Source organism: Macrotis lagotis, chromosome 8 (assembly GCF_037893015.1).
Source record: "Macrotis lagotis isolate mMagLag1 chromosome 8, bilby.v1.9.chrom.fasta, whole genome shotgun sequence".
NCBI lineage: Eukaryota > Metazoa > Chordata > Mammalia > Peramelemorphia > Peramelidae > Macrotis > Macrotis lagotis.
Window position 1 is genome coordinate 43354317 of NC_133665.1, and position 24513 is coordinate 43378829.

Sequence of the window (24513 nt, forward strand, 5' to 3'; positions counted from 1 at the left end):
AACCCTTCAGTCCCTTAATGTTGATTCAGTCAGGTCCTGTGTAATCCTTACTGTAGCTCCTTGGTATCTAAATTGTTTCTTTCCTTGCTGCTTGCATTTGATAGTTCTGGAATTTGGCTACAATATTCCTTTGTGTTTTCATTTTAGGATCCCTTTCTAGAGGGAATTGTTGTATTCTTTCAATAACTATTTCACTCTCTGGTTCCATATCAGGGCAGTTTTCTATCACTAAATCTTGTAATATTAAGTCAGGCTTTTTTTTTCCTCTCCAATGTTTTCAGGAAGTTCAGTGATTCTTACGTTGTCTCTCTGGATCCGTTCTTAAGATCACTGGTTTTGCAGATGAGGTATTTTACATTTTCTTCTATTTTTTTCAAGTTTTTGGTTTTTTTAAGAGAATCTTGTTGCAGGGGTGGCTAGTTGGCATAGTGGGTAAAGCACCGGCCTTGGAGTCAGGAGTACCTGGGTTCAAATCTGATCTCAGACACTTAATAATTACCTAGCTGTGTGGCCTTGAGCAAGCCACTTAACCTCATTGCCTTGCAAAAACCTAAAAAAAAAAGAGAATCTTGTTGCTTCATGAAGTCATTAATTTCCACAGATTCCATTTTTTTTTAAGAGAAGAATTTTCTTCATTTACCTTTTGCAACTCCTTTTCCAACTGGTCAATTCTATTTTTGAAGGAGTTTTCCACTTGCCCAACTGTAGTTTTGAGAGAATTAATTTTCTTTTTGCATTTGCCCAATTGAGGATTTCAGAGAATTATTTTCTTTTTTTGTATTTGTCCAATTAATTCTATTTTCCAAGGATCTGTTTTCTTCTTATGAGATGTTTAATTTTCTCTTGCAAGGTGTTAATTTTCTCTTGAGTTTCTTTCCCAATTTTTTTCAATTGATTTTTAAATGCCTTCCTGATTTCTTCTAGGAAGTCTTTCTGGGCTGGAGACCAATTCATATTGTCCTCAGTAGTTCTAGATCTCTCTGGGTTGGAATCTGTGCCTTCAACATAGTTTTCAATGGACCTCCTTTCTGCTGATCTTTCTTCATTTTCCAGAGATTTTGCATTGGGGGAGGGGCTGGTTCACAGACCTTTGGTTTTGAAAACCCTAGAGGTTTCGCTCACTGGGTTTAGTAACTCCAAGTGGGCTGGGAAGTAGGGGGTGCTGTTTGCTTTGTCTTGAGTGTCTGTGACCTTGATTTGAGGCCCTTTCCCTTGGCGTGGAGGGGGTGGGCAGCACTGCTGGATACTGTTATCCTTGAACAAAGTGGGCTGGTTCCTGGGGAGAAGTCATTAATCTCCCTAAACTGGTGAGGAAGCTCTGCTGCCCAAACCTGAACCTGGGGGGTGGGGTGGGGTGGCTGTTACTGGGAAGAGGGCTCCACTGAAATTATGGAACTCATGGCCCTGAGCTGAGTGGATCAATGTCCAGCTGCATTCTGCAAATCTCTGTCTGGAACTTGCCCTCCAACCCTGCTGGGACTCCCCAGACCACTGATCCCACAGCCAAAGCCTCTGTGACATAGGCCAGACCTTTGGCTTCACCCTGTCACTGCCTCTGGGCTAGCTCTCTTCTGGTTCACCCACAGTCCCCAGAGACAGACCTTGTCAGTAGATGTTCTTCTCCTAGTTTCTCTTTCTGAGTTTTGTTGATCGAATTTCTGTCAAAAGGTTTATTTCATATTATTTCTGAGGGGAAACCAGGAGACCTTAGCACAATTTGTGGCTTCTCTCTGCTAACTTGGCCAGAAGTCTAAAGGTCCTTCCTTAAGACAAGACACAGTTGGGATCCTAGAAGGATTTCCTAAAGATGTTGAGATCATTGAGATACAAGTTGTAGATGATGATCCCTTTCTAGCTCAAAAGGTTTATTGAATCAAGACCTTGAACACTGAAGGGTCTCCTAAATAAGATTCATAATTACTCAAGAGAGCTTAGGAAAAACCAAGTGCATGAAAAATGACTGGGCGCAAATCCATCGGTATGTATGTCTTAGAAAGATACTGAGGACAAATGACAAGTAAGGCTCATATCTGAAGAGCAAAATGTACTGAATTATCTTTGCAGCATCAAGTAATAACTTTTAATTATCTCAAGTTTCTCCCTGAAACAAAGGCCCATTTTTTTAGGTTTTGTTTTTTTTTTGCAAGGCAATGGGGTTAAGTAGCTTGCCCAAGGCCACAAAGCTAGGTAATTATTAAGTGTCTGAGGCCAGATTTGAACTCAGGTACTCCTGACTCCAGGGCTGGTGCTCTATCCACTGCACCACCTAGCCACCCCCAAAGGCCCATTTCTAAATATCAATATTCTTATGGTGACCTTATATGACCATGAAATACTACAGTGTTCAAATAATTACAGTTATAGGTCACCTAATAAAAAAGTACATGGTGAGTATGAGTATATTGTAACATTTTTTATTTCATTTTATTTTATTTTCCTAATTACATGCAAAGATAGTTTTAAACATTCATGTTTTTATAAATTTTTGAGTTCCAAATTTTCCTACCACCTTCCCCTTTCCCCTCACCATGGCATGAGTAATCAATAAATGTACAATGTTGTTTAACATATTTCCATATTACAGAATGTAAAATATTACCATCAAAGAGCTGCATAGAAGTCATGGTATCATTAAAGATATTTTAGCTTCAGCCAGAGTACCAAGGCTAGGGAATATGGGAAGATTTAATTGGATTGAAGAAATGACTTTTTTTAAATTCAAAACTGATTTAACCCTTAAAAATAATAAAAAGTTTTTTCTCACTAGTCTCATAGAATGTAGAAAGATTGTGAATTTCTACATAAGAATGTAGAGAGATCATTAATTTTTTTCTCCAACCCTTGACAGAGCTAAGGTAACAGGCTATCAAGACTCTTAATGAGGAGAATATAACCTGAGTAAATTAAAAGTAATGGAAAATATTTAAAGATCCATATGTGTTCCATGTTTGCTCTTTGATTTTTCTTCCTGGTGAACAGAGGGAAAAGTGGCAGCACATTTATCTCTTCTTTTCTGTCTTTCCTATTTGTCTTTCTGTCTCTTTCTTTGGTCTGAAGATGAGAAGCCTACATAGTCTTATGTTAAATTAGGTCCCACAGTATATAGGATTGGCAATCTAATTCCATTCCATTTACAAGAATGTTTGCTTTTGTGTCTAGTATTGTTAGGGTTTTTTGATACTTTTTTGACCTTGTGAGGAACATTCACCCTGCAACTGACTGTCTTTTAGAGCTGCTTGGGACAAGTGACACAATCAGGGTAAAAGGCAGGACTAAAACCCAGGTTGTCTAGATTACAAGGTCAACTTTATATCCCTCATGCCTCTCATCTTTAGAGTTTCTGTTAAGAATTGTTTTCTCAATTTGCAGAAGTTATATCAGATAGATTTATATCTTTCTACTGAACTACTGAACTGTCTGAAATTTAAGTGCTTCTTAAACATCCTTATGATGTAATGCAGTGGATAAAGTGTAGGAAGTAGAGTCTAAACTAGCTTTAGACACTTCCTATTTGTGTGAGCCTGGGCAAATCACCTTACCCTCTTTGCCTTTGCCTCCTTTTTTGTAAAATGAACTGGAAAAGAAAAGGCAAACCATTCTAGTATCTTTGCCAAGAGAACCCCAAACAGGGTCATAATAAGTCAGACAAAATTGAAATAACCCAACAATGATCATCTTAAATTATTTCTTTCTAGTTTTCTTGAAAAAAAATGATCTGTTTCTAAATTTCCTATTAAATTTCTTTAAATTTTTCTCCAGCGTATATTGATATAGAAGAGGCAAAAGAAAGAGGGAATGTAAGTGAGTGGAATATTCCCTCTTAAGAGTTAATATTCTTCAAAGTTGCAGGATATAAAATAAACCCTCACAAATCCTCAACTTTTCTATATATGACTAGCAAGATACAGCAGGAAGAGCTAGAAAGAGAAATCTCATTCAAATTAACCTCAGACAATATAAAATACCTGGGAGTCTATTTGCCAAGGCAGACTCAGAAACTTTTGCAAAACAATTATAAAACACTTCTCACACAAATTAAATCAGATTTAAATAACTGGGAAAACATCAACTGCTCATGGATAGGTTGAGCTAATATCATAACAATGACAATTCTACCAAAACTAAACTACCTGTTTAGTGCCATACCAATAAAAATTCAAAAAATTACTTTAATGAGTTAGAAAAGGTTGTAAGTAAATTTATATGCAGAAATAAAAAGTCAAGGATTTCCAGGGATTTAATGAAAAAAAGTGAAAGAGAAGGGGGGCTTAACCCTAAATGATCTAAAATTATATTATACAACATCAGTCATCAAAACTGTCTGGTATTGGCTAAAAAGTAGAGTGGTGGACCAGTGGAATAGACTAGGTGCAATAGCAGGAAGCGATTATAGTAATCTGCTGTTTGATGAACCCAAAGAGTTCAGCTATTGAGATAAAAAACTTTCTCTTTGATAAAAAAACTGCTGGGAAAATTGGAAGATCTTGTGGAAGAAACTTAGATTAGACCAACACCTCACACCCTATACCAAGATAAGATCCCAATGGATACAGGATTTAGACATAAAAAAAACAATACTATAAGCAAATTAGAAGAGCAAGGGCTAGTTTACTTTATTTTAAATATCTATGGAAAGGGAAGCACTTTATGACTAAGGAAGAGATGGAGAACATCACTAAAAACAAACGATGATTTCGATTACATTAAGTTAAAAAGCTTTGCACAGACAAAACCACTGTAACCAAGATCAAAAGAGCTGTAGTAAACTGGAAAACGATCTTTAAAACTAATGTTTCTGGGGCAGCTAGGTGGCGGTAGCGGATAAAGCACCGGCCTTGGAGTCAGGAGTACCTGGGTTCAAATCCGGTCTCAGAAACTTAATAATTACCTAGCTGTGTGGCCTTGGGCAAGCCACTTAACCCCAATTGCCTTGCAAAAAACAAAACAAAACAAAAAACTAATGTTTCTGACAAAGGATTAATTTCTAAAATATACAAAGAAGTGAGTCATATTTTAAAAAAAAGCCATTCCCCTATTGACAAATGGTCAAAGGATATGCAAAGGCAATTTACAGATGAGGAGATCAAAGCAATCCATAGTCATATGAAAAATTGCTCTAAATAATTACTTATTAGAGAAATGCAAATTAAAGCTTCTCTGAGTACCACCTCATACCTCTCAGACTGGCCAAAATGGCCAGAAAAGACAATGTTCAATGTTGGAAGGGTTGTGGGAAAACTGGGACACTATTACATTATTGGTGGAGCTGTGAACTCATCCAAACTTTCTGGAGAGAAATTTGCAACCACGCCCAAAGGGCAACAAAAAACAATACCACTACTGGGTCTATACCCTGAAGAGAAGGTGAAAAAATGTAAAAACCTAGGGACCTGTGTCAGAAGCAGCTTTGTACCCACATTCCCTTGCCACTAAGGCCAGCTCTCTATTCAGAATTTCCTGCTGTACTATGTGTTCTTGCAGTTCAGTTATTTCAGTCATGTCCAACTCTTCAGGGCCCTATTTTCTGGCAAAGATATTGGACTGGTTTTACTATTTCCTTCCCCAGATCATTTTACAGATGAGGAAACTGAGGTAAATATGATCAAGTGATTTGCCCAGGGTGATACAGCTAGTAAGAGTCTGAGGCTGGATTTGAACTCAAAAAGATGAGTCTTTCTGATTCAAGCCCAGGACTCTATCCACTGAGCCTGAAAAACCAGATTCTGGAGTTAGAAAGACAGGTAATGCTTATCGAGAGGTCTTTCCATCACCATACTCTCTATTATTGTAGACATAGCTGAAAGTGATTCTATTATGTTATCCCTATCATCATTTGAATGGAAGGAGGTTGATGGATTCAAATAAATTTATATTTAGAACAATTCTCTAGAAATTCTATTTTTGGATTCACAGACAACAATAAGATTGGAAAAGAGGGAAAATGGGAGCATGTCTGCATGCTTTTAATAATTATTCATAGTGACAAATGTTGGAAGGGATGTAGGGAAAAATGACACACTAATGCACTGTTGGAGGAGATATGAAATAATTGAACATTTCTGTAGAGCAATTTGGAACTTTGCCCAAAGAGCTAAAAAACTATAGCTACCCCTTGACTTAGCATTGACATTACCAGGTTTATATTCCAGAAGAGATGCAAAATAGGAAGAAAAAGGACCTATATGTATAAGGATATTTATATTAGCTCCTTTCTGGTGGCAGGGAGCTGGAGATTGAAGGGATGTCCATCAGTTGGGGAATGGCTGAACAAATAGTGACATGTGATTATGATGGAATGTTATTCTTTTATAACAGGATGCTCTCAATAAAAACATACACGAGCAGATGCAATGGTATATTTATTTTATACAAAGTAGCAGTAATGCTGTAGGATGATCATCTATGAATGGCCTACTTTTTCTCAGGAATGCTGTGACCCAAAAGAACTCTGAAGAATTCATGATAAAGAATATTATCCACCCCCCAAAACAGAGCTGATGATGGCTGAATACAGATTGAAGCATACTTTTTTTAACTTTATTTTTCCCTGAGATTTTCCTTTTTTGGGGGAGGGTATGTTTACTTTTACAACATGACTATTAGGTTAATGTTTTCCATGACTACACATTTTTAACCTATATCAAAGAACTTGACTTCTCAATGAGGGGGGAGTAGAGTGGAAAGAAAGGAGAGAATTTAGAACTCAAGGTTTAAAAGTGAATGTTGAAATTTGTTTTGCATGTAAATGTGGTGAGGGGAGGAATAAAATAAAATAAAAAAGAATAAAAATATTCATAGTCCATTGACTGAGTAATTTGGATTGGCTACTTTTAAGATAACTATGTAGGATATATGCTTATTTATATAGGTAAGTTAATAGCAACTTTCTTGTTCTGTACCTTAAATTTGGTATGTTAAGATTTCCTAAATAACTCCAACAGGCATAAAAGGGGGTAGCTAGGTGACACTGAAGTTGGGGCACTGAACTTAGAGTCAGGAAGACCTGAGTTCAAATCCAATTCAGAAACTTCCTTGCTGTTTGATCTTAGGCAAGTCTTTTAACCTCAGTTTGCCACTGGAGAAGGAAATAGCAAACCACTACACTATCTTTGCCAAGAAAACTTCATAGACAGATCCACTGGGTCACAAAGAGTAGGAAATGACTGAATAACAACAGGGTGAAAAGGAATTCTATCTTTTTACAATGTATTTAACAATCCAAGTTTCCTTAGTAAATGATACATCTCCATTGTAAATGAAGTCTTATGCTGTATCCCAAGCAACTGCATTTTCTCACTTTGAAGAAAATCTGTAATTGATCTTGTCTGCACCAACACATGAACTGAGAAAAAAATAGTCAAAAAGAGATAAAGGTCTTAAAGTACTCCAAATGCCATATAAATATAGGTACTGATCATTATGAATTAGATTAGTGATTGCTGACTTAAGTGTCAGAAAGTTCTTGTTACCTGTAACAACTGAATAGGATCTTGCTGTTGGTGTATTCTTTGAATCTTCCTGGAAAGATTGTTTATGATGTTAATTTTTTCTTGACACAATTCCACTTGCTCTTCATATGTTCTAAATGCCTGTTGTGTGTTTCTATCAATGAATTTCTTCGCAACCATTTCCTCTTCATCAAGTAATAACCGGAGTTCAGTAAATTTTCCTGTTAGCCAGATTTTGGCAGCCTCAGAATGTTCCTAAAAATAAAAGAATTTCAAAAATTTCTAAATGATCATCCATTTCTCAATTTATGAATGTGTCATATGCATACATAGTTGACTAGCATTATGCCAGGAACTAGGGGTGGAAGTGAATATACATGTGTATTGGGGAGGGTATAAATAAAAGGATTGGTGGATGAGTGAGATCATAAATACTTTTCTGAAACTTATAGAAAAAGATACATTCCCTGAACTAGGAGGTTCACTTATTTTTTAAAAATATTTTCCCCCAATTACAAGTAAATTTAAAAACTTTAAGTTCCCTTAACATGCTTTCCCTTCTATCCTTTCTTCCCTTCTCTGATATAGTAAGCATTTTGAAATGGGTTATACTTGTGCTATCATGCAAAATATATTTACATATTAGTCACTTTTTGAAAGACACAGACCAAAAAAAATAAAGTGAAAAGAGTATGCTTTGATCTCTTCAGATACCATCAGTTCTTTCTCTGGAGACAGAAAGCATTTTTCATCACGAATCCTTTGGATGGGAAATGTCTTGGATTGTATTGCTTAGATATAATCAAAATAGTTTTACATCATATAATGTTCTCTATCTCCTGCTTGGTCATAAATTCTTCCTTTCTCTATAGATCTGACAGGTAAATGATTCCTTGCTTTCCCAAATTTGTTTATGGTATCAGCCATTTATGTCTAAAACATGTACCCATCTTGACTTTATTTTGTAAGTGTAAGTTATTGCTCTATACCTAGTTTCTGCCAAGCTGCTTTCCACAAGTTTCCTTCTCAACAGGTTGTAAAGTAACCACTGTGATCAGAAGGGTGGTGGACATGCCCTTCTCGTGGGATGGCATCATAGAGGACCCAGACTACCTGTAGAACTGATCTCTAATCACCCCTTGGATGTCTTACTCACCTTGACCTGCTATTCTTATTGCACTAATTTTCAACTCTGAATATCCCCTTCCTGGTCTCATTTCTGACTCCTGGATGCATGGTGCATTCCATTCTATAAATCTTCCCTCTTCTCCCATTGGTGAGTCCCTCTAGGAGCTTCCACTTTGTGGAAGTGTCCAAATTCACCTTTGTTCCCCTTTTGGTACTTTTTCAGGTAGCTTTTTCCTTCTCCTTTTTCAGTTCCTTTTGGTGTCTATCTAAAATCCTTAACATTGGGACTATTTTTATCTTTGCTTGTATTTGTATCCTTAGTGCTTAGCATAGAGTCCAGCATATTGTTTAATCATTTCAGTTGTATCTGATTCTTTGTGACCACATTTGGGATTTTCTTGGGAAAAACTGAGACATATCACCAGTAGCACCAGCAGAAATCTCCCTTTATTGCCCTGATGGTTCTCCTGAGGTACCATTTTCCTTCTCTCTTCCTTTTCCAGTTCTCTTTTGTGTTCTGTCTTCCCCTTGAGAGCAGGGACTAACTTTTATTTTTTGGCTTTGCATTTTTATCCTTAGACACTTAGACACACAGTGTCTGACTATAGCAAAACTTTAATGAATGCTTCCTTCCTTCCTTCCTTCCTTCCTTCCTTCCTTCCTTCCTTCCTTCCTTCCTTCCTTCCTTCCTTCTTTCCTTCCTTCCTTCCTCCCTCCCTCCCTCCCTTCCTTCCTTCCTCCCTTCCTTCCTTCCTTCCTTCCTTCCTTCCTTCCTTCCTTCCTTCCTTCCTTCCTTCCTTCCTTCCTTCCTCTCTGCTGCCTGTTTTTCTAATCTTGCACTTGTCCTGCTGAGTCCCCAAATCAAGCCAATTTCATCCTTGTTTATGCTTCATTTTTTCTGTTGCATTCCTACTGCTTCCTAGCAATTCTGCTATCCTACACTTAGTGATTTCCTACCTCATTTTGCACAATGATGCTTCCTAAACTTTTCAATTCTCTTCAAATACTCAATCATTTTCCTCTTCCCCATTCTAATAGCTTATCACTACACCTATGTTTATTATTGAGAAAAGTAAAGTCATCTTTTATGAACAATGTAACTATACTGCCTTCTTACCTCAAAACTTCAAAGCTCAAGGCATTCCTTCCTTCCATCCTGTCTCAGAATGGAAGATGTCTCTATTCCTGCTTAAGGAAAACTATTTCACTTGTTCTAATGAACCCATTCCCTCCCACATTCTTCTAGGATCTTGCTCTTCCAAGCATTTCTCATGAACTTAAAATTTCTCTCTTTCTATTGATTCTTCCTCCAACACTCTCCCCCCATGTTTAAATCTCCTCAATTCTCTTAAAAATACCTTTGCTCATTTCAAAAACTTCACAAACATGCACAATTCCACATATAAAGAACAGAGAAAAAAGAATTGTATATACAACAGTTTTTCTAAAGTATATATTAAAGTTAATGCATTAAGATCCACACTGTCCTGCTTTCTGAGTTCCCCTTTGTACTTCTTTCTGCTCTCTTCTGTTTTTTTTTATCAGTTTTCATCAATGATCTTTTATTTTTCTTAGTCTTCTTTAACATCATCATCCCTCTCTTACACACTAAAAAATTAAAATAACTTCTAATAATAAAATGTAAAACAAAATATAAACAAATATAAACAAAATAATAATAATAATAAATAAGCACAGTCAAGCATAAGAAGTTCAGACATTGGTTGTGTCTGAAAGTCTTATTCTGTCTATAGACTATAGTCTACCACTTCTCTACCCACATTTGAGAAACATATTTCCTCATCAATCTTCTGGACTTGTAATTGATCATAGAATCAATTCATGTTCCTGACTTTCAGTGTTGTTTTCCTTTACAATATTGTAATAATTGAATAAATTGTTCTCCTTTTTCTAGAAACTTATTTAACTATACTTCAGTTCACACTAATCTCAAATTTCCCTGCATCTATCCCTTTGGTCATCTTATGGTACAATAATATTCTAACTATATATTACAATTTGCCTTGCCATTCCTCATTTGATGGGTACACATTTTGTTGCCAGTTCTTTGCTATAAAAAAAGTGCTACTACAAATTCTTCTCATTTCTAAGAATAACTTCATTAATACATCTTATCCCACTTAGCCAATTATAGCCTCTCTCATTACCAAACATCTTTAAAAAGTAGTCTACATCTGGTGCCTCTGTTGTTTAGCTCCTACTTACTTTTTAATCACTTGCAATCTGACTTCTCATTGCTAAAATTGTTCCCTCACAACTCAGTAATGGTTTCTTTGTTATCAAATCCATTGGCTTTTTCTTAGATTTATGCTGATTCACTTCCTACCTATCCCCTTTAAACCCATACTTTCCATTCCTTTGACTCCATTACTTTTATTCTATTTCTATCTTTCATTCCTTCTCTGTTTCTTTAGCTGGTTCTTTTGGTTTGTATCTGTAATTCCAATGGTGAAAGAAACTCCTGAAAAGCTCCCTTTACCCAATGCAAACTGATAACTCCTGACATTTAGTTTTAGAGTTGCCTATAAGCAACATTTAGAGATAGTGTAACTTGTCCAGGGTCAAAGGGAAGACCCGAATTCAGGTTTTCTTAACTGAGATAAGTTTTCTATCCACTGAAAAACTGCTATTCTTTCAATTCATATCCTTGCAAAATTCTTCCATCAAGGGATTTAACCAATATACATGGATGCTGGGTTGGGGGTGGGGAGGCTTTCTCTGAATTTTTTTTTAGATATTACATAGGCACCAGTGAAGTATACAGGCTATCCATCTATTATCCATAGCTCTAAAAACATGATATTAAGTTCCTTTGGTCATATATCTCTTGGAATAAGATCCTTTTTACTTTGTCTCACTTCTAAACCATCACTGATAAAATACTGCTCTTTGTTTATATCCACCACACATCTCTTAAACTGCCCTAAAGGTGATCTACCATTACTTGCTTGTGCTGAGAAAACTGGGACTTTCAACCCCTATTTCTCTGTATTATTATTATTATTATTATCATCATCATTATTATTATTATTTAACCTTTCTCTGTATTATTATTTAACCTTTTCATGTGTTCTAATGAATTTCTTGTTGCCTTTAAGAACTATTTATACTATAGTACACATTATATTTACTTGCGTAATCTTATTCCATTTAATTGTAAGTTTATTAAAGTCAAGGACCAAATCTTATTTACTTTGATATTCTTTCCTCCTTTTTAACCTTCCTTATCCTTCTTCATGTCTCCTAGCTCCTAACAATGGTTAACACAGTGCATAACGCATATTAGACAAATGTGTTTGTCAAATGAATAAATGAATGGCTTGTCTTCTTTCTCCAACTAGATCTAAGGGAAGTGGACATTCCCTCCCCTGCCCCTGGCAAAAGGGAGGACCTCAAAATCAAACTAATTGCTTTGTAGCCTAGTCCTTGACCTATAGAAAACAAGAATGACCCAGAAAATTGTAAAATATCCAGAAGACCTTGAGAAGTTTCAGCCTTATACAAATGAGTAAATAAGTCTATCATCTGTTCGATTGAAATGACAAGTCAAGTATTTATTTTTTAAGTCACCTGAACAGGTTTTGGTTTACTTTCTATTTAGAAAAAAAACAATGATTCTAAAACCCCAACTAACAAAGCAGATGAATTAGGGGAGATAATTCAACAAATGATATGCAAAGGTTTACTTTTCCTATCATTAATACATTTTTGTTAATAAGCATATATATATATATATATATATATATATATATATATATATACTCAGAGTGTCTGTCCTCTCTCCCATCTCATGACTTAGATAGTGGTTCCTTGAGCAGGATTGTGGCATTCCACAAAGTCTATAGACTTTGGGGTTGTTGGATTTGGAAAGGACTTTGTTATCTAGAAGTAAAACTAACTAATTTTATGGATGAAAGAACTGAGGTCCAAAGAGGTTAAAGAAATTTATCAGGGTCATGAAATTAAGTAGCTAGACCAGGGCCTGAATTTAGCTGGATTCTAAGCCAAGGGTTCTTAACCTGGAGTACTTGAACTTTAAAAAAAAATGATATCTATACATTTCATTAGAATTTATTTCTTTTGTAATTCTATGCATTTTATATGTTTAAAAGCATTATTCTGAACTGAAATTCAAAATACCAAAAATGGTTAGGAATCCTTGTGTTAGCATTTATGACACCGATAACCTCTGGCTCAGGAGTCTGGGGTTGATTGCCAGAGGAGAGAAAGAATCACACTTATCAGTGTTCACATGTAATTAAAATTTACATGTCTTTTTCATATGACTTTGCAGCTTAGCCTCATTTGTCCCAGTGATATTTTGTTGACATTCAGGCTACACACACAGACACACAGACACACAGACACACAGAGACACACACACACACACACACACACACACACACACTCATCAGTGAAGATATATCAACATTTTTGTGTAAGAGACAAGAGAGCTGAGTAGAAAAAAAAGATTGAATGATGTTCATATTTAGAATTTTCTTCTAACACCTTTAATTAATTAATTAAAGTAACTTTAGTTCAGGCAAAGATGGATCACATTGCTTCTGAAGCCCAAGTAATTGTTTTTATGCTTATTAAAAGTGTCAGAGGGAGATGAGCAGAACCAGAAAAACATTGTATACCCTAACAACAACATGGGGGTGATGATCAACCTTAATGGACTTGCTCATTCCATCAGTGCAATAATCAGGGACAATTTTGGGCTACTGGCGATGGAGAATACCATCTGTATCCAGAGAAAGAATTATGGAATTTGAACAAAGACCAAAGACTATTACCTTAAATTGTGAAAAAAAAATTTATCTTAAGTAATTTTGCTATCTCTTATACTTTATTTTTCTTCCTCTCATCACATTCAACTGAGATCAATGTATACCATGGAAACAATGTAAAGACTTACAGAATGCCTTCTGTGGGGGGTGGGGCGAAAGAAGCAAGAATGGGGGAAAAACTGTAAAACTCAAAATAAATAAAATCGTTCTAAAAAAAAGTCTTAGACTTATACAAAAATATTCATAGCAGCCCTGTTTGTGGTGGCAAAGAATTGGAAGTCAAGTAAATGTCTTTCAATTGAGGAATGGCTTAGCAAACTGTGGTATATGTATGTCATGGAGCATTATTGTTCTATTAGAAACCAGGAAGAACTGGAATTCAGGGAAGCCTGGAGGGATTTGCATGAACTGATGCTGAGTGAGATTGAGCAGAACCAGAAAAACACTGTACACCCTAACAGCAACATGGGGACAATGATCAACCTTGATGAATTCACTCATTCCATCATCAGTGCAACAACCAGGGAAAATTTTGGACTATCTGCAATGGAGAATACCATCTGTATCCAGATAAAGAGCCATGGAGTTTGAACAAAATTCAAGGACTATTCCCTTTAATTTAGGGGGAAAAACCAGATATCTTATTGTCTGATCCTGTTATCTTTAAGACTTTTTGTTTCTTCCTTAAGGATATGATTTCTCTCTCATCACATGCAATTTGGATCAATGTACAACATGGAAACAAAGTAAAGACTGACAGATTGCTTTCCGTGGGTGGGTGGGTGGGTGGGTGGAGTGAAGTAAGATTGCGGGAAAAATTGTAAAACTCAAAAACTCAAATAAAATCTTTAATTTAAAAAAAGTGTTAGAGATATCTAGTTACCTAAAAAAATAAATAAGCCACCTTCTCCATAGCAGATAAGTTACAAGAGATCACTGATAGCCAACTTGGGGTTAAGGTCCCTGTAGATCTAGTTCATGAAACTTTGGTAGGGTGAAAGAGAGACAAGGGGAAAGGGGCAACGAGGCAGGAAGAATGGATGCTAACTTGTCTAGCCAGTGACAAGGAGCTGACTACTCCTTTAATTTTACTTTCCACCTGTTCTAGAAAATATGAATAGCCTTTGATTGATTTTCCTCCTTCTGGAGTAGTGGAAAGAGCACTTCCTACATAGGATTCAATAGACAGTTGTCCTGACTTTGCTACCTATCAACTAAATTATCTTAGGCAACCCTGTTGATACTATATTTTCAAATCTTCAAATCCAGAGAACTAGATCATAGGATTTCTAAATACCTTTCCAATTCTTAGGTCCCATAAAGAGTTCATCACCTTCCTCACTTTTTCAAGTTCTGTTTCCTGTAAACAGTACCACTCTTATCCCAATTACTCAAGTACATAACAGGAGCTATTTTTTTTCCAACCAAGTTTTTATTTTATTTTTTCTAATTTCATGCAGAGATAGTTTTCAACATTCATCCTTTTGCAAGCTTTTGCATTCCACATTTTTCTACCACTCTTCCTTCCCTCTCCCTTCCCCATGGCAGCAAACAATATGATATAGATTTTACATGTACAGTCATGTTTAGCATAATTCCATATTACTCATATTTGAAAGAATTAGAACTAAGGGGGAAAAACCATGGGAGAGAAAGAAACAACATAAAAGAAGCTTTAAAAAGTGAACATAGCATGACTTTCTCTTCATTAGGACTCCATAGTTTTTTTTCTCTGGATATGGATAGCATTTTCCATAACAGCTCTCTCAGGATTGTCCTTGATCATTTATCTGCTGAGAGGAGCTGCATCATCAAAGTTGATCATCTCATGTTCTGTTAATGTCTACAGTGTTCTCCTATTTACTAATCTCTACTCATTTCTTCTATCTAGTCACCCAATCCTGTCAATTCTTCCTTTGAAAATAACTTATATATTAATTTATTCATCAATCTATCAAAAATTTTTTTTACTAAGTATCCATTTACTTGTCAGGCAAATGTTCTAGAAGCTGTGGATACAAGTTAGATGAGTGAAACAATCCCTAGATGCTAAAAACTGACCTTCTAATAAGGTTGACAAAAATATATATGTGTATATTCAAAATGGAAAGAACAACCACTACAAAAGAGTTGAAAATAAATATTGTGAATTTAGAAAAACCAAGCATGCTGTCAAAGAAAAGAGACAAGAGAATGTTCCATTCTTTAAAAATGTTTTTCCCAAAAGAGTTGGTTCTCTGGGAGAGAGCAGAAGTAAAGATGCTGTAGGTGGAAACATTTGTGATGGAAAACTGAAAATATCAATAAAGATCTGTTATTAAAAATACTCTTATACAGATCAATAGAAAAAAATAAGTACAAAGAAATACAAAGAAGTTAAATATGATTTAGGGAGGGAGGACACTAGCAGCTGTACGGGGGGATCAGGAATGGTTTTGGTAGAAGGTGTTGCTTGAGCTTCCTCTAGAAGGAAGAGAGGAAATCTACATGGTGGGATTGAGGAGGGAATACATTATTCTGGATGTATAGCACTTTTGCTAAGACTAGGCTTGTTATCTTGAAATAGGATCCTAAATTGTTAAAAATCTGAGAGCTGTATTTCCTATCATAGGAAGAAAAGACCTAGCTACCATAAGAACAACCAGGAGGGCTAGTTTTTCCTCTTATAGTAGGAGCATTTAGGATGTCTAGAGAATGAGTGGAGAAAAGATTTTAGGACAGGAGGAAGGTGATGGAACTTTCACAAAGAACAGTAGCCACCCCCCTCTTCTTGTATTTTCTAATATTATTTTTAGTGCATTTGTGGGGGGGGATACGAAGAATAAGACATTTAGGAGGATGGTAGAAGACATGTTGCAAAATAAAGTTCAGGATTAAGAAATGAAAATGAGAAAAGTTTGTAGACTACTCAGAAGTTTGATATATGTATATCATAAATACCTGCTTCAAAAAAGATTCAGAAAGCTCTGGATATGCTGAGCAATGAACAACATCCAAAAAAAAGTTAACTGAGAATATCTAATCATAACGGAGACTACTATTTTGATGTAAATAATTTCAGATTCCACTGTCTATATGTAATTGGAGGATCAATTAATTAGAGCAAAGGCCTAAGTCAGCACCAAATTAGAAGGATAAAGATGACAGGAAATCACTATTCAATCATGTTTCAAAAAGAACCGTAGTGTTACTGTAAAGGAACCGTGAACTTATCTTTTTGTGCAAAACATGGGAAAGAAAGTATTTGAAGAATCAAAGTATTAGCAATATTGTTTTAAGAATAATTTTGAGTGATTAAGTCAGCTTGACTATTATAAATACCCAAATTAATTACAAAGAACATACAAAGGAAGATGCTAATTGCACAGAGGAAAAACTGATAAATATAATTATGAATAGAATTATTTTACATATATATATATATGTACATTTATATATGAGTATGATGGTAACCATTTTTAGAGTGGAGGGAGAGTTAAATTTTTCCTTTTTAGGAAAAATATTTAGATGATCAAATTTTTATGTATTTTTATATGTTTAAAAGGAATAGCAAGTTGTACACAATATATTTGTAGTTTCTTGTGCAAACATCCTTTTATTATTCTATTATATTATGGAAATGTTTGTTTTATTTCATAAATTAAAAATAAAATAAAATTTTAAAAAAGAATCAAAGTACTAGGTGGTTCAGTGGATAAAACACTGGTCCTGGAGTTTGAGTTCAAATCCAGCCTCATACACTTAATAATTACCTGGCTGTGTGACCTTGGGCAAGTCACTTAGCCCCATTGCCTTAAATAAATAAAATTTTTTAAAAAAAGAATCAAAGTTCTGAGTAATCTAAAGAACAATGGAGAAATGCATGGTGTAAATAAAAAAAGTTGTAGCATTTTATGTTCAGTATGTGGTATGAAAGATAATATCCAGGAAACATGCTTGGAAATAGAAGTTGGTTGATTTCCTAGTAAGAGAAGAAGATTAATGGGTGAACAGTTTTAGGGCTATACTGGTACACAAAGAATGTTGAAGTCTTTGAGGAAGATCTCTTGTGCCCCAGGTAAATTAGTTTTGGAAAGCATATCAGAATAAATAGAGAATTATACAGAGAATTACACAGGATGGAAAGACATGAATAAGTGTACACTGATGGAGGGTACTCTTATTTGTAAGATCATAGATTCACTTAAGCATAGAAGTATCCTCTTGATAATACTATAAAAGCATAAATCAAGAAAATTCATAATCTCTTATCTAATAAGCAATAGAGAGATTTCTGGTGGGTATAAATAAGCTAAAGCATGGAACTTTTCAGAGATGATTTATGCACAAAAATGTCATGAAAGACATCTTTAAAGAAAAAACTGATTTGAACAACAAATGGATAGATTATGTAGCAAGAGTTAAAAGATAAATGACCTGAATGTTGCACTAGCATCTATGAAATGTTGAAAGACCCTAGAGAAAGGGCTAAAATGTTTTGGATATATCTTTTTTGGGGGGTGATTTATTGAAAGACATGAAGTAAACTGTACTATGTGCTATCAATATTATTCAGTGTTGTTTTGGAGCATTTAAAATAACTAGATAGTATAAAACAAATCATAACCCAATTGATGAGTGGTCAAAGGATAAAGACAATTTTTCAATGAAGAAGTCAAGACTAGTTATAATCATATGAGAAAATATTCTAAATTATTATTGATTAGAAAAATGTAAATTAAAATAATTTTGAGATATCTTTTATTTATCAGATTGACTAAAATGGCTCAAATGATAGATGCTCTTCGATTTGGGAATGGCTAAATAAATTGAGGCATATGATTGTGATGAAATACTGCTATGATAGAAGAAATAATGAGCTGGTTGATTTAGGAAAAAACATCAAAAGATTTGAATATATGAGGGAAGATGCTATCCATCTCCAGGGAAGGAAATGACAAATAAAATATGCATAGTATGATTTTACACACATGTATATACAATATGTATATATGTATATGTTTGTAGGAACATTTAATTGTAGTCTTCTCTAGAATGTGGAGAAAGAGAGAAAAAGTAAATAAAAAGCAATAGTAGAGAACAAAAAAACTTAGAAGGAATCAAAGCAGGGTTGCTTTGAAAACAATGTATAGAATTTATTAAAAAGGTTTTCTTGAAAAGAAATAGAAAATGATGGTTCTCTATTGAATCCACCCATATTCTGTTGTGAATGTGGAAATATTTTTTCTTTTTCATATTGATTTTTAGTTCAAAATGAACAAAAATTTAAAAAGAAAAACGAATAAGAATCACATGAAATAAGAAGATATAGTTGACATTGGTGAAGAAACTCTGATTATAGTTTCATGGAAGGATCATATTTAGAATTCAGTTCAGCATTTTGTGTTATGCAGGTTTTTTTGGACCTTAACTCTGTCATACACCATTTTAGTCTCCTAGTTTCATCTGCAAATTAGATAGGGATGTCATCTATGTCTAAATACTATAGGGCTACAGACTGAATTTGATTTCATTGGTGTGGGGAACTCCCAGGTGAGAAAATTCTATTAATGAAGGTTGGTACCTCCTCTAAAAACTCCAGTATTTGAGAGTTATTTGGAACACAGAGAGCTTGTTCAACTTTCTGGGATCACAAAGATAGTGTCAAAATGTTAGAGGCAGGACTTGAACCTAAGTCTTTTTGGCCTTAAGTCCAGCTCTCTATCCATTTCAATAATAAGAATCAGAAGTGGAATTTGATCATAGGCCCTATGACTCTGGAGTCAATGCTTTTTCCACTGTACCATTAATAAGAAACAAATATATGTAATGTACTTTGCAAATATTAAACCTTTACATATGTCCCTTCTGATTATTATTTATCTCAGTTACTGATATAAATGTTTAAGAGAACAGAGTGGAGGTCAGAGTTTAAAACCTCCATTTGGTTTGAAATTCATTCATTAATATTTATTGAAAATAATCATTCTACAAGTTATGAATCTGCCCAACAATAATCTCATACAGTCCACATTTCTTTGGTTTTTACATAAGGATGTTATAGTAGACTATCAAATTCCTTTTAAAAAATGCAGGTAACAATATTTCATTTCATTGATAGGTAGTAACTTCACCAAAAAAAAAGAATTAATTTGGCCTGAATTATTCTTTATGAATCTATGCTTGCCTCTTGCCCCCACTATCTTCCCCTCATGTCAGGAATGGATATGGGACCCAGTTAGACAGATAACTGAGTTGCCCTCCATGATGGATTAGTTAAACTAGAATTTGTTTTCAGTATCAGATAATAAAAACAAGATACTTATCAAAACATGGAGCCTTAGGTCAATACAAACTATTTAAATGTCAGTGAAACTCTTTAGAAGAGTTTATAAGGAGAAAGTTAATTGCCAAAACAGCAAGCCCAGGAGCTGATTCTTTGGTCAATAATTTATACAGTGGGTTCAAATGACAAGGTTTATTGATTTTAGTAACCTTTGGTTTGATCTTTTTTGGAGGCTTGGGCAGCATTAGACACCCTTTTAAGCTGCCAGATAGTATGCTGACCACATAGTCCTTCCTCCTATCATTTGATATGATGACAAATGATTAACATCTATCAATGAAGGTAGAAGAAGAGCTGGCTCTTAGGGCATCACTGTGGAACTGACCTTCATTTCCTTTTTGAAAACTAGAACTTCTGTTCACATCTCATATTCTCCCAGTCAGTGCCTCAAAATCATACCCACAAATGTCTTCAGAGTGTTGGGATGAAGGTAAAAGTATTGGATTTGGGTTTAGAGGACCTAAATTTGCATCCCAGCTCTGCCGTTTTCTACATATGTAAACTTATTCTTTCTGGGCTTCAGTTTTCCCATGTGTGAAATTAGAAGATATGATCTCAAGTTCCTTCTTACTGTTAATGTGTCTTATTGTAACACATAGTTCACTTCTCAAGCACTGGGTTTAAATGGATTGGATTCAACCCTGGGGTACTTCACAAATCACATTGTTTGACTTGTGCCCTACACCTAGGGGAACCTAGGATCTCCTTTACAAAACATCAGAAATTGTCTTGTTTTGTTCTTAGTAAATAATAGAATATACTTTGTATCTAAGTCTCTGCAGAAAAGGTTAAAGGGTCCCTATCTCCCAAATAAATGCAGCATCTGATAATAATTCATATAAAAATTTAATAATAATTCATCCTGGTAAAGTACTTCTCCCCAAATGGGAGGGCTTTATTTAACTGGAAATATATAGCTATATAGATCTACATAATATATGATTATCTATCATCCATCCATCCATCTATCTATCTATCTATCTATCTATCTATCTATCTATCTATCTATCTATCTACCTACCTATCTATCTATCTATCTACCTATCTATCTATATATCATCTCTCACACAAGGTACTAATAGGCAAATAGGTGAATAATCAAAACAACTTGACTTCTTCAATTGTCCCTCTTCTCTCTCAAGGATCCATATTCCCACAGACTTATGGTAGTACTTCTCCCCAAATGATTGTGTTGGAATACTATTGTGATGTAAGAAAAGACAAAGGGGATGGCTTCAGAAAAACCTGAGATTTATGTGAGCTGATGCAAAGTGAAGTGAGCAGAATTAGAACATTTTTCTCCTTGCAGCAATGGACAATTGCAACAATAGTGATAATCAACTATGATTATCTCTACTCTGTTCAATACAACAATCCATGACAATTCTTCAGGTCTAATAATGAAAAATGCTCTCCACCTCTAGAAAAGGAACTTTTTTCCTCCAACATGGCTAATGTGAAAATATGTTTTGCAGGACTTTGTGTGTATAATGGGAAGCATACTCCTTGCCTTCTCAGTGGCTGGGGAAGAGGGTAGAGAAAATGAGGAAAATTTGAAATTGAAAATTAAAATTAAAAAAAAATTTACATTATCTAAGAACTCCTCTTTTCTCTAGGAAGCCATGTTCAAAGTCTTGGGATTATTCAGAAACTTCTTTTTTGTCCACAAGACTTTGATCTGGTAATTTCTCTCTTCCTTCTTTAGTCTCCATAACTACCTCTATTAGTCATCATCTATGAGGCTGCATGCTCCCCTTCTCATTTTCCCTCCTGACCCTCTCCTGGACTCATATCTTTTCTCCTTTTTTCAGTATATTTGCTTCTCTAGAGAAATTTTAGAGAAGCATAGACTTTCATACTGGGGAATTTAATCCAAGTATATTTTGTGTAGTCTCTATTCCTGTCAACTCTGGTTTTCTTTCCCTGATGCATTGATCAGTTTGTTAATTGCTTTTTCTATTTTTCTTTAAATTGCTTTTTCTATTTTTCTTTTCTTTTTAAAAAATTATTCATATAAAATAAAGAGAGCAATAAAATTGATTTTAGGGTTTTTTTTGCAAGGCAATGGGGTTAAGTGGCTTGCCCAAGGCCACACAGCTAGGTAATTATTAAGTGTCTGAAGCCAGATTTGAACCCAGGTATTCCAGGATTTGAATCCGGGATTTGAATATAATACTATGTCACCTAACTGCCCCAATAAATTTTTTTTTCAAAGGGAACATTTTATTGTCTACTCTTAAAAGGCTGAGTCGAGTTCTCTCAACCAGTACACTGCCTCCCCAGGATGGTCCAGTGATAACTGGGGATGGGGGTTGGCCTTGGAAAAAGTCTCTTCTGAGCTTCCAGAGTCCGGGGAGGGGGGAGGGTGTTAGCATACAGGGTCGGGGTGGCTCAGAGGTAAGGGAGGTCATGTTTTACATGTTTCAACTTTGTAAATGGATTTCGTGTGGGCTCTTACTACCACGTTTACCACATCACATCCTCAATACTCTCTGACAAACATTTAGCAAGATGACTATCAACATCCAGCTGCGAGAGCTTTCCAGTAAAGGGCACCTGGCACATCGGACAGCTGTCGAGGGTCCCTGTCCCCTGGCTCATGGCAGCAGAGGCGGTGTCTCCCTCCACACTGGCCCCTTCTGGGCTTCTTCAAAGAGGACAGCCCTGGACAGCTTTCCCCCACGGTGAGGGCCTGGGGAGGCACTGATGGGAAGGTGCCCCCCTCCTCAGAAAGTCTCTGTTTTTTCCTGAGCTGGGAGGGCTGTGGGTGTCGGGGAAGTCTGGTCTCTGTGGCTCTGCCATCTCTGAGCTCCGAGGGCCTCTTCAGCCCAGCTGAGGTCCCCCTGGGGGCAGGCCCACTACTCTGTCGGGACACTCTTGTGGGCTCTGATTCAGGAAGCTTCTCCTTTGTGAAATGAGAAGAGTCTGGATTTTTTACCCGACCCCCAACAAATGGGATGGCAGGGGGAAAGGTATCCACTGAAACTCTTCGGTCCCAACTTTAAAGATGGCAGGTTGCTGTGTATCCTCATCGTTCCTGGGGTTCTTGTCAAAGAATGTTGGTAAATTTGGCATTTCCCGGCTGGTCCGATTCAGTCCAGAGTTCACACTTCTCAACACCAGAAGTCTCCACAACTTATCAGACTCATTTAACAAACTTTCTTGGTCCAACCAAGATCGGTTGCTGTCTGGTCTTCTGCCCTCCTGCCCCCCTCCCCGCCAGGTCCCGAACAAAAGGAGGAGGGGGGCGCGGGCGGCTTTTCCCGCTAGCCTCAGCCGAGGGCCGCGAGCAGCCGCCGCTCCGGCCAGAGCCATTGGCTGCCGGAGTCCCCCAATAAATTTTTTAAAGAAAACTTGTCCCTCCATATCATTATAGCATTTTGTTGAATTGGCATCTTTCTCATTTGTTAAGTTTGAAATCTCTGAGCCATCTATTTTTTTTTTTATTTTGTTTATTTAAGGCAATGGAGTTAAGTGACTTGCCCAAAGTCACATAGGCAATTAAGTGTCTGAGGTTGGATTTGAACTCATGTCTTCCTGACTCCAGGGCTGGTGCTCTATCCACTACCTAGCTGCCCCTGTCATCTTTAATTATTTAATTATTTAATTAAATTTCATTATTTAATTATTCCCTCTTCTTCATCTCCTCTTCCCCCAATTAGGCATCAAGTCCTTTCTCTCTTTTGTATCTCTCATGCCCTACCAAGGACTTCATCTAGGTCCTTATCACCTCTCACCTGTATCATATTGTAATAGTCTCTTAATTTTGATGTATTATGTTTAAATACTTCATTTGTGAACCCTTAAAACTGCATTTCACTCTTCCAAGTCATATGTTATCTTACCGTCTCACAAAATTTTAGAACTGAAAAGAACTCTGGAGATGAAGAATTACAGATCTGGAGTTGGAAGGAACTTCAAATGTTGTCTAGTCTAACTCATTTTATAATGATGAAGCAAAGGTCTAAATAGAATATCTTGCATTAGTGAAAAAAGAGCTAGGAAATCACTATTCCAATGAAGTCACAGCTTATGTCCCCATCCATGTATCTCTTATCCTCTCTCTCTGTGTGTATGTTTCTATCTGCCTCTTCTCTTTGTCTCTGTTTCTCTCTCTCTCTGTATGTTTTTCTGTCTCTGTCTCTTCTTTCTCTATCCTTGTCACTGTTTATCTCTGCCTCGCTGTCTCTCTCTCTCTCTCTCTCTCTCTCTCTCTCTCTCTCTCTCTCTCTATATATATATATATATATATATATATATATATATATAAAATACTAATCTAAGGTTTAGGATATGAATGTCACTCCCTCAATTAAAAATCAATAGCTCCTTTTGTTGTTGAATTGTTTTAACTGTGTCTGACTCTTCATGACCCCATTTTGGAGTTTTCTTTGCAGAGATACTAAAGTGGTTTGACATTTCCTTCTCCAGTTTATTTTATAGATGAGGAAATTGAGGCAAATGGGATTAAGTTCTTACTCAGGGTCATGCAGTTAAGTGTTCAAGGCTGGATAACCCTGTGTTCTATATATACTACCATCAAGTTGCCTTTCAATAGCTTCTGTCTACCAGATAAAATTCAAACTTCATAGACAGACATTAAAAAATTCTTTAGAATAATAAACATGATTGACATTTATATAATTCTCTAATGTTCTTCATGTACTTTATACATATCTAATTTGAGCCTCACAAGAATGCTAAGAAATAGGTATTAAGGGAATCTTTGTCTTCATTTAATCAGTTCAAAGGATCTAGGCAACTTGCCTATTGTGCAAGTAAGTACTAAAGACAGTTT

The 24513-nt window shown here is 35.8% G+C and overlaps 1 protein-coding gene, 1 long non-coding RNA gene and 1 pseudogene across 2 annotated transcripts in view; 1 reads left to right on the top strand and 2 right to left on the bottom strand.

The window, feature by feature from the left end:
* Nucleotides 1-24513, bottom strand: part of TRIM14 (tripartite motif containing 14) — a 54533-nt gene that overhangs the window by 23477 nt on the left and 6543 nt on the right. Inside the window, exon 3 of the mRNA XM_074196772.1 lies at nucleotides 7470-7703. Within this exon, the coding sequence (XP_074052873.1) occupies nucleotides 7470-7703 (234 nt within the window). The remainder of the gene's footprint in view (nucleotides 1-7469; nucleotides 7704-24513) is intronic.
* LOC141495453 (uncharacterized) overlaps nucleotides 1-24513 on the top strand; it is a 125518-nt gene that overhangs the window by 17586 nt on the left and 83419 nt on the right. The gene's annotated exons all lie outside the window — the stretch shown is intronic.
* LOC141495451 (Fanconi anemia core complex-associated protein 20-like) lies at nucleotides 16843-23916 on the bottom strand (annotated as a pseudogene).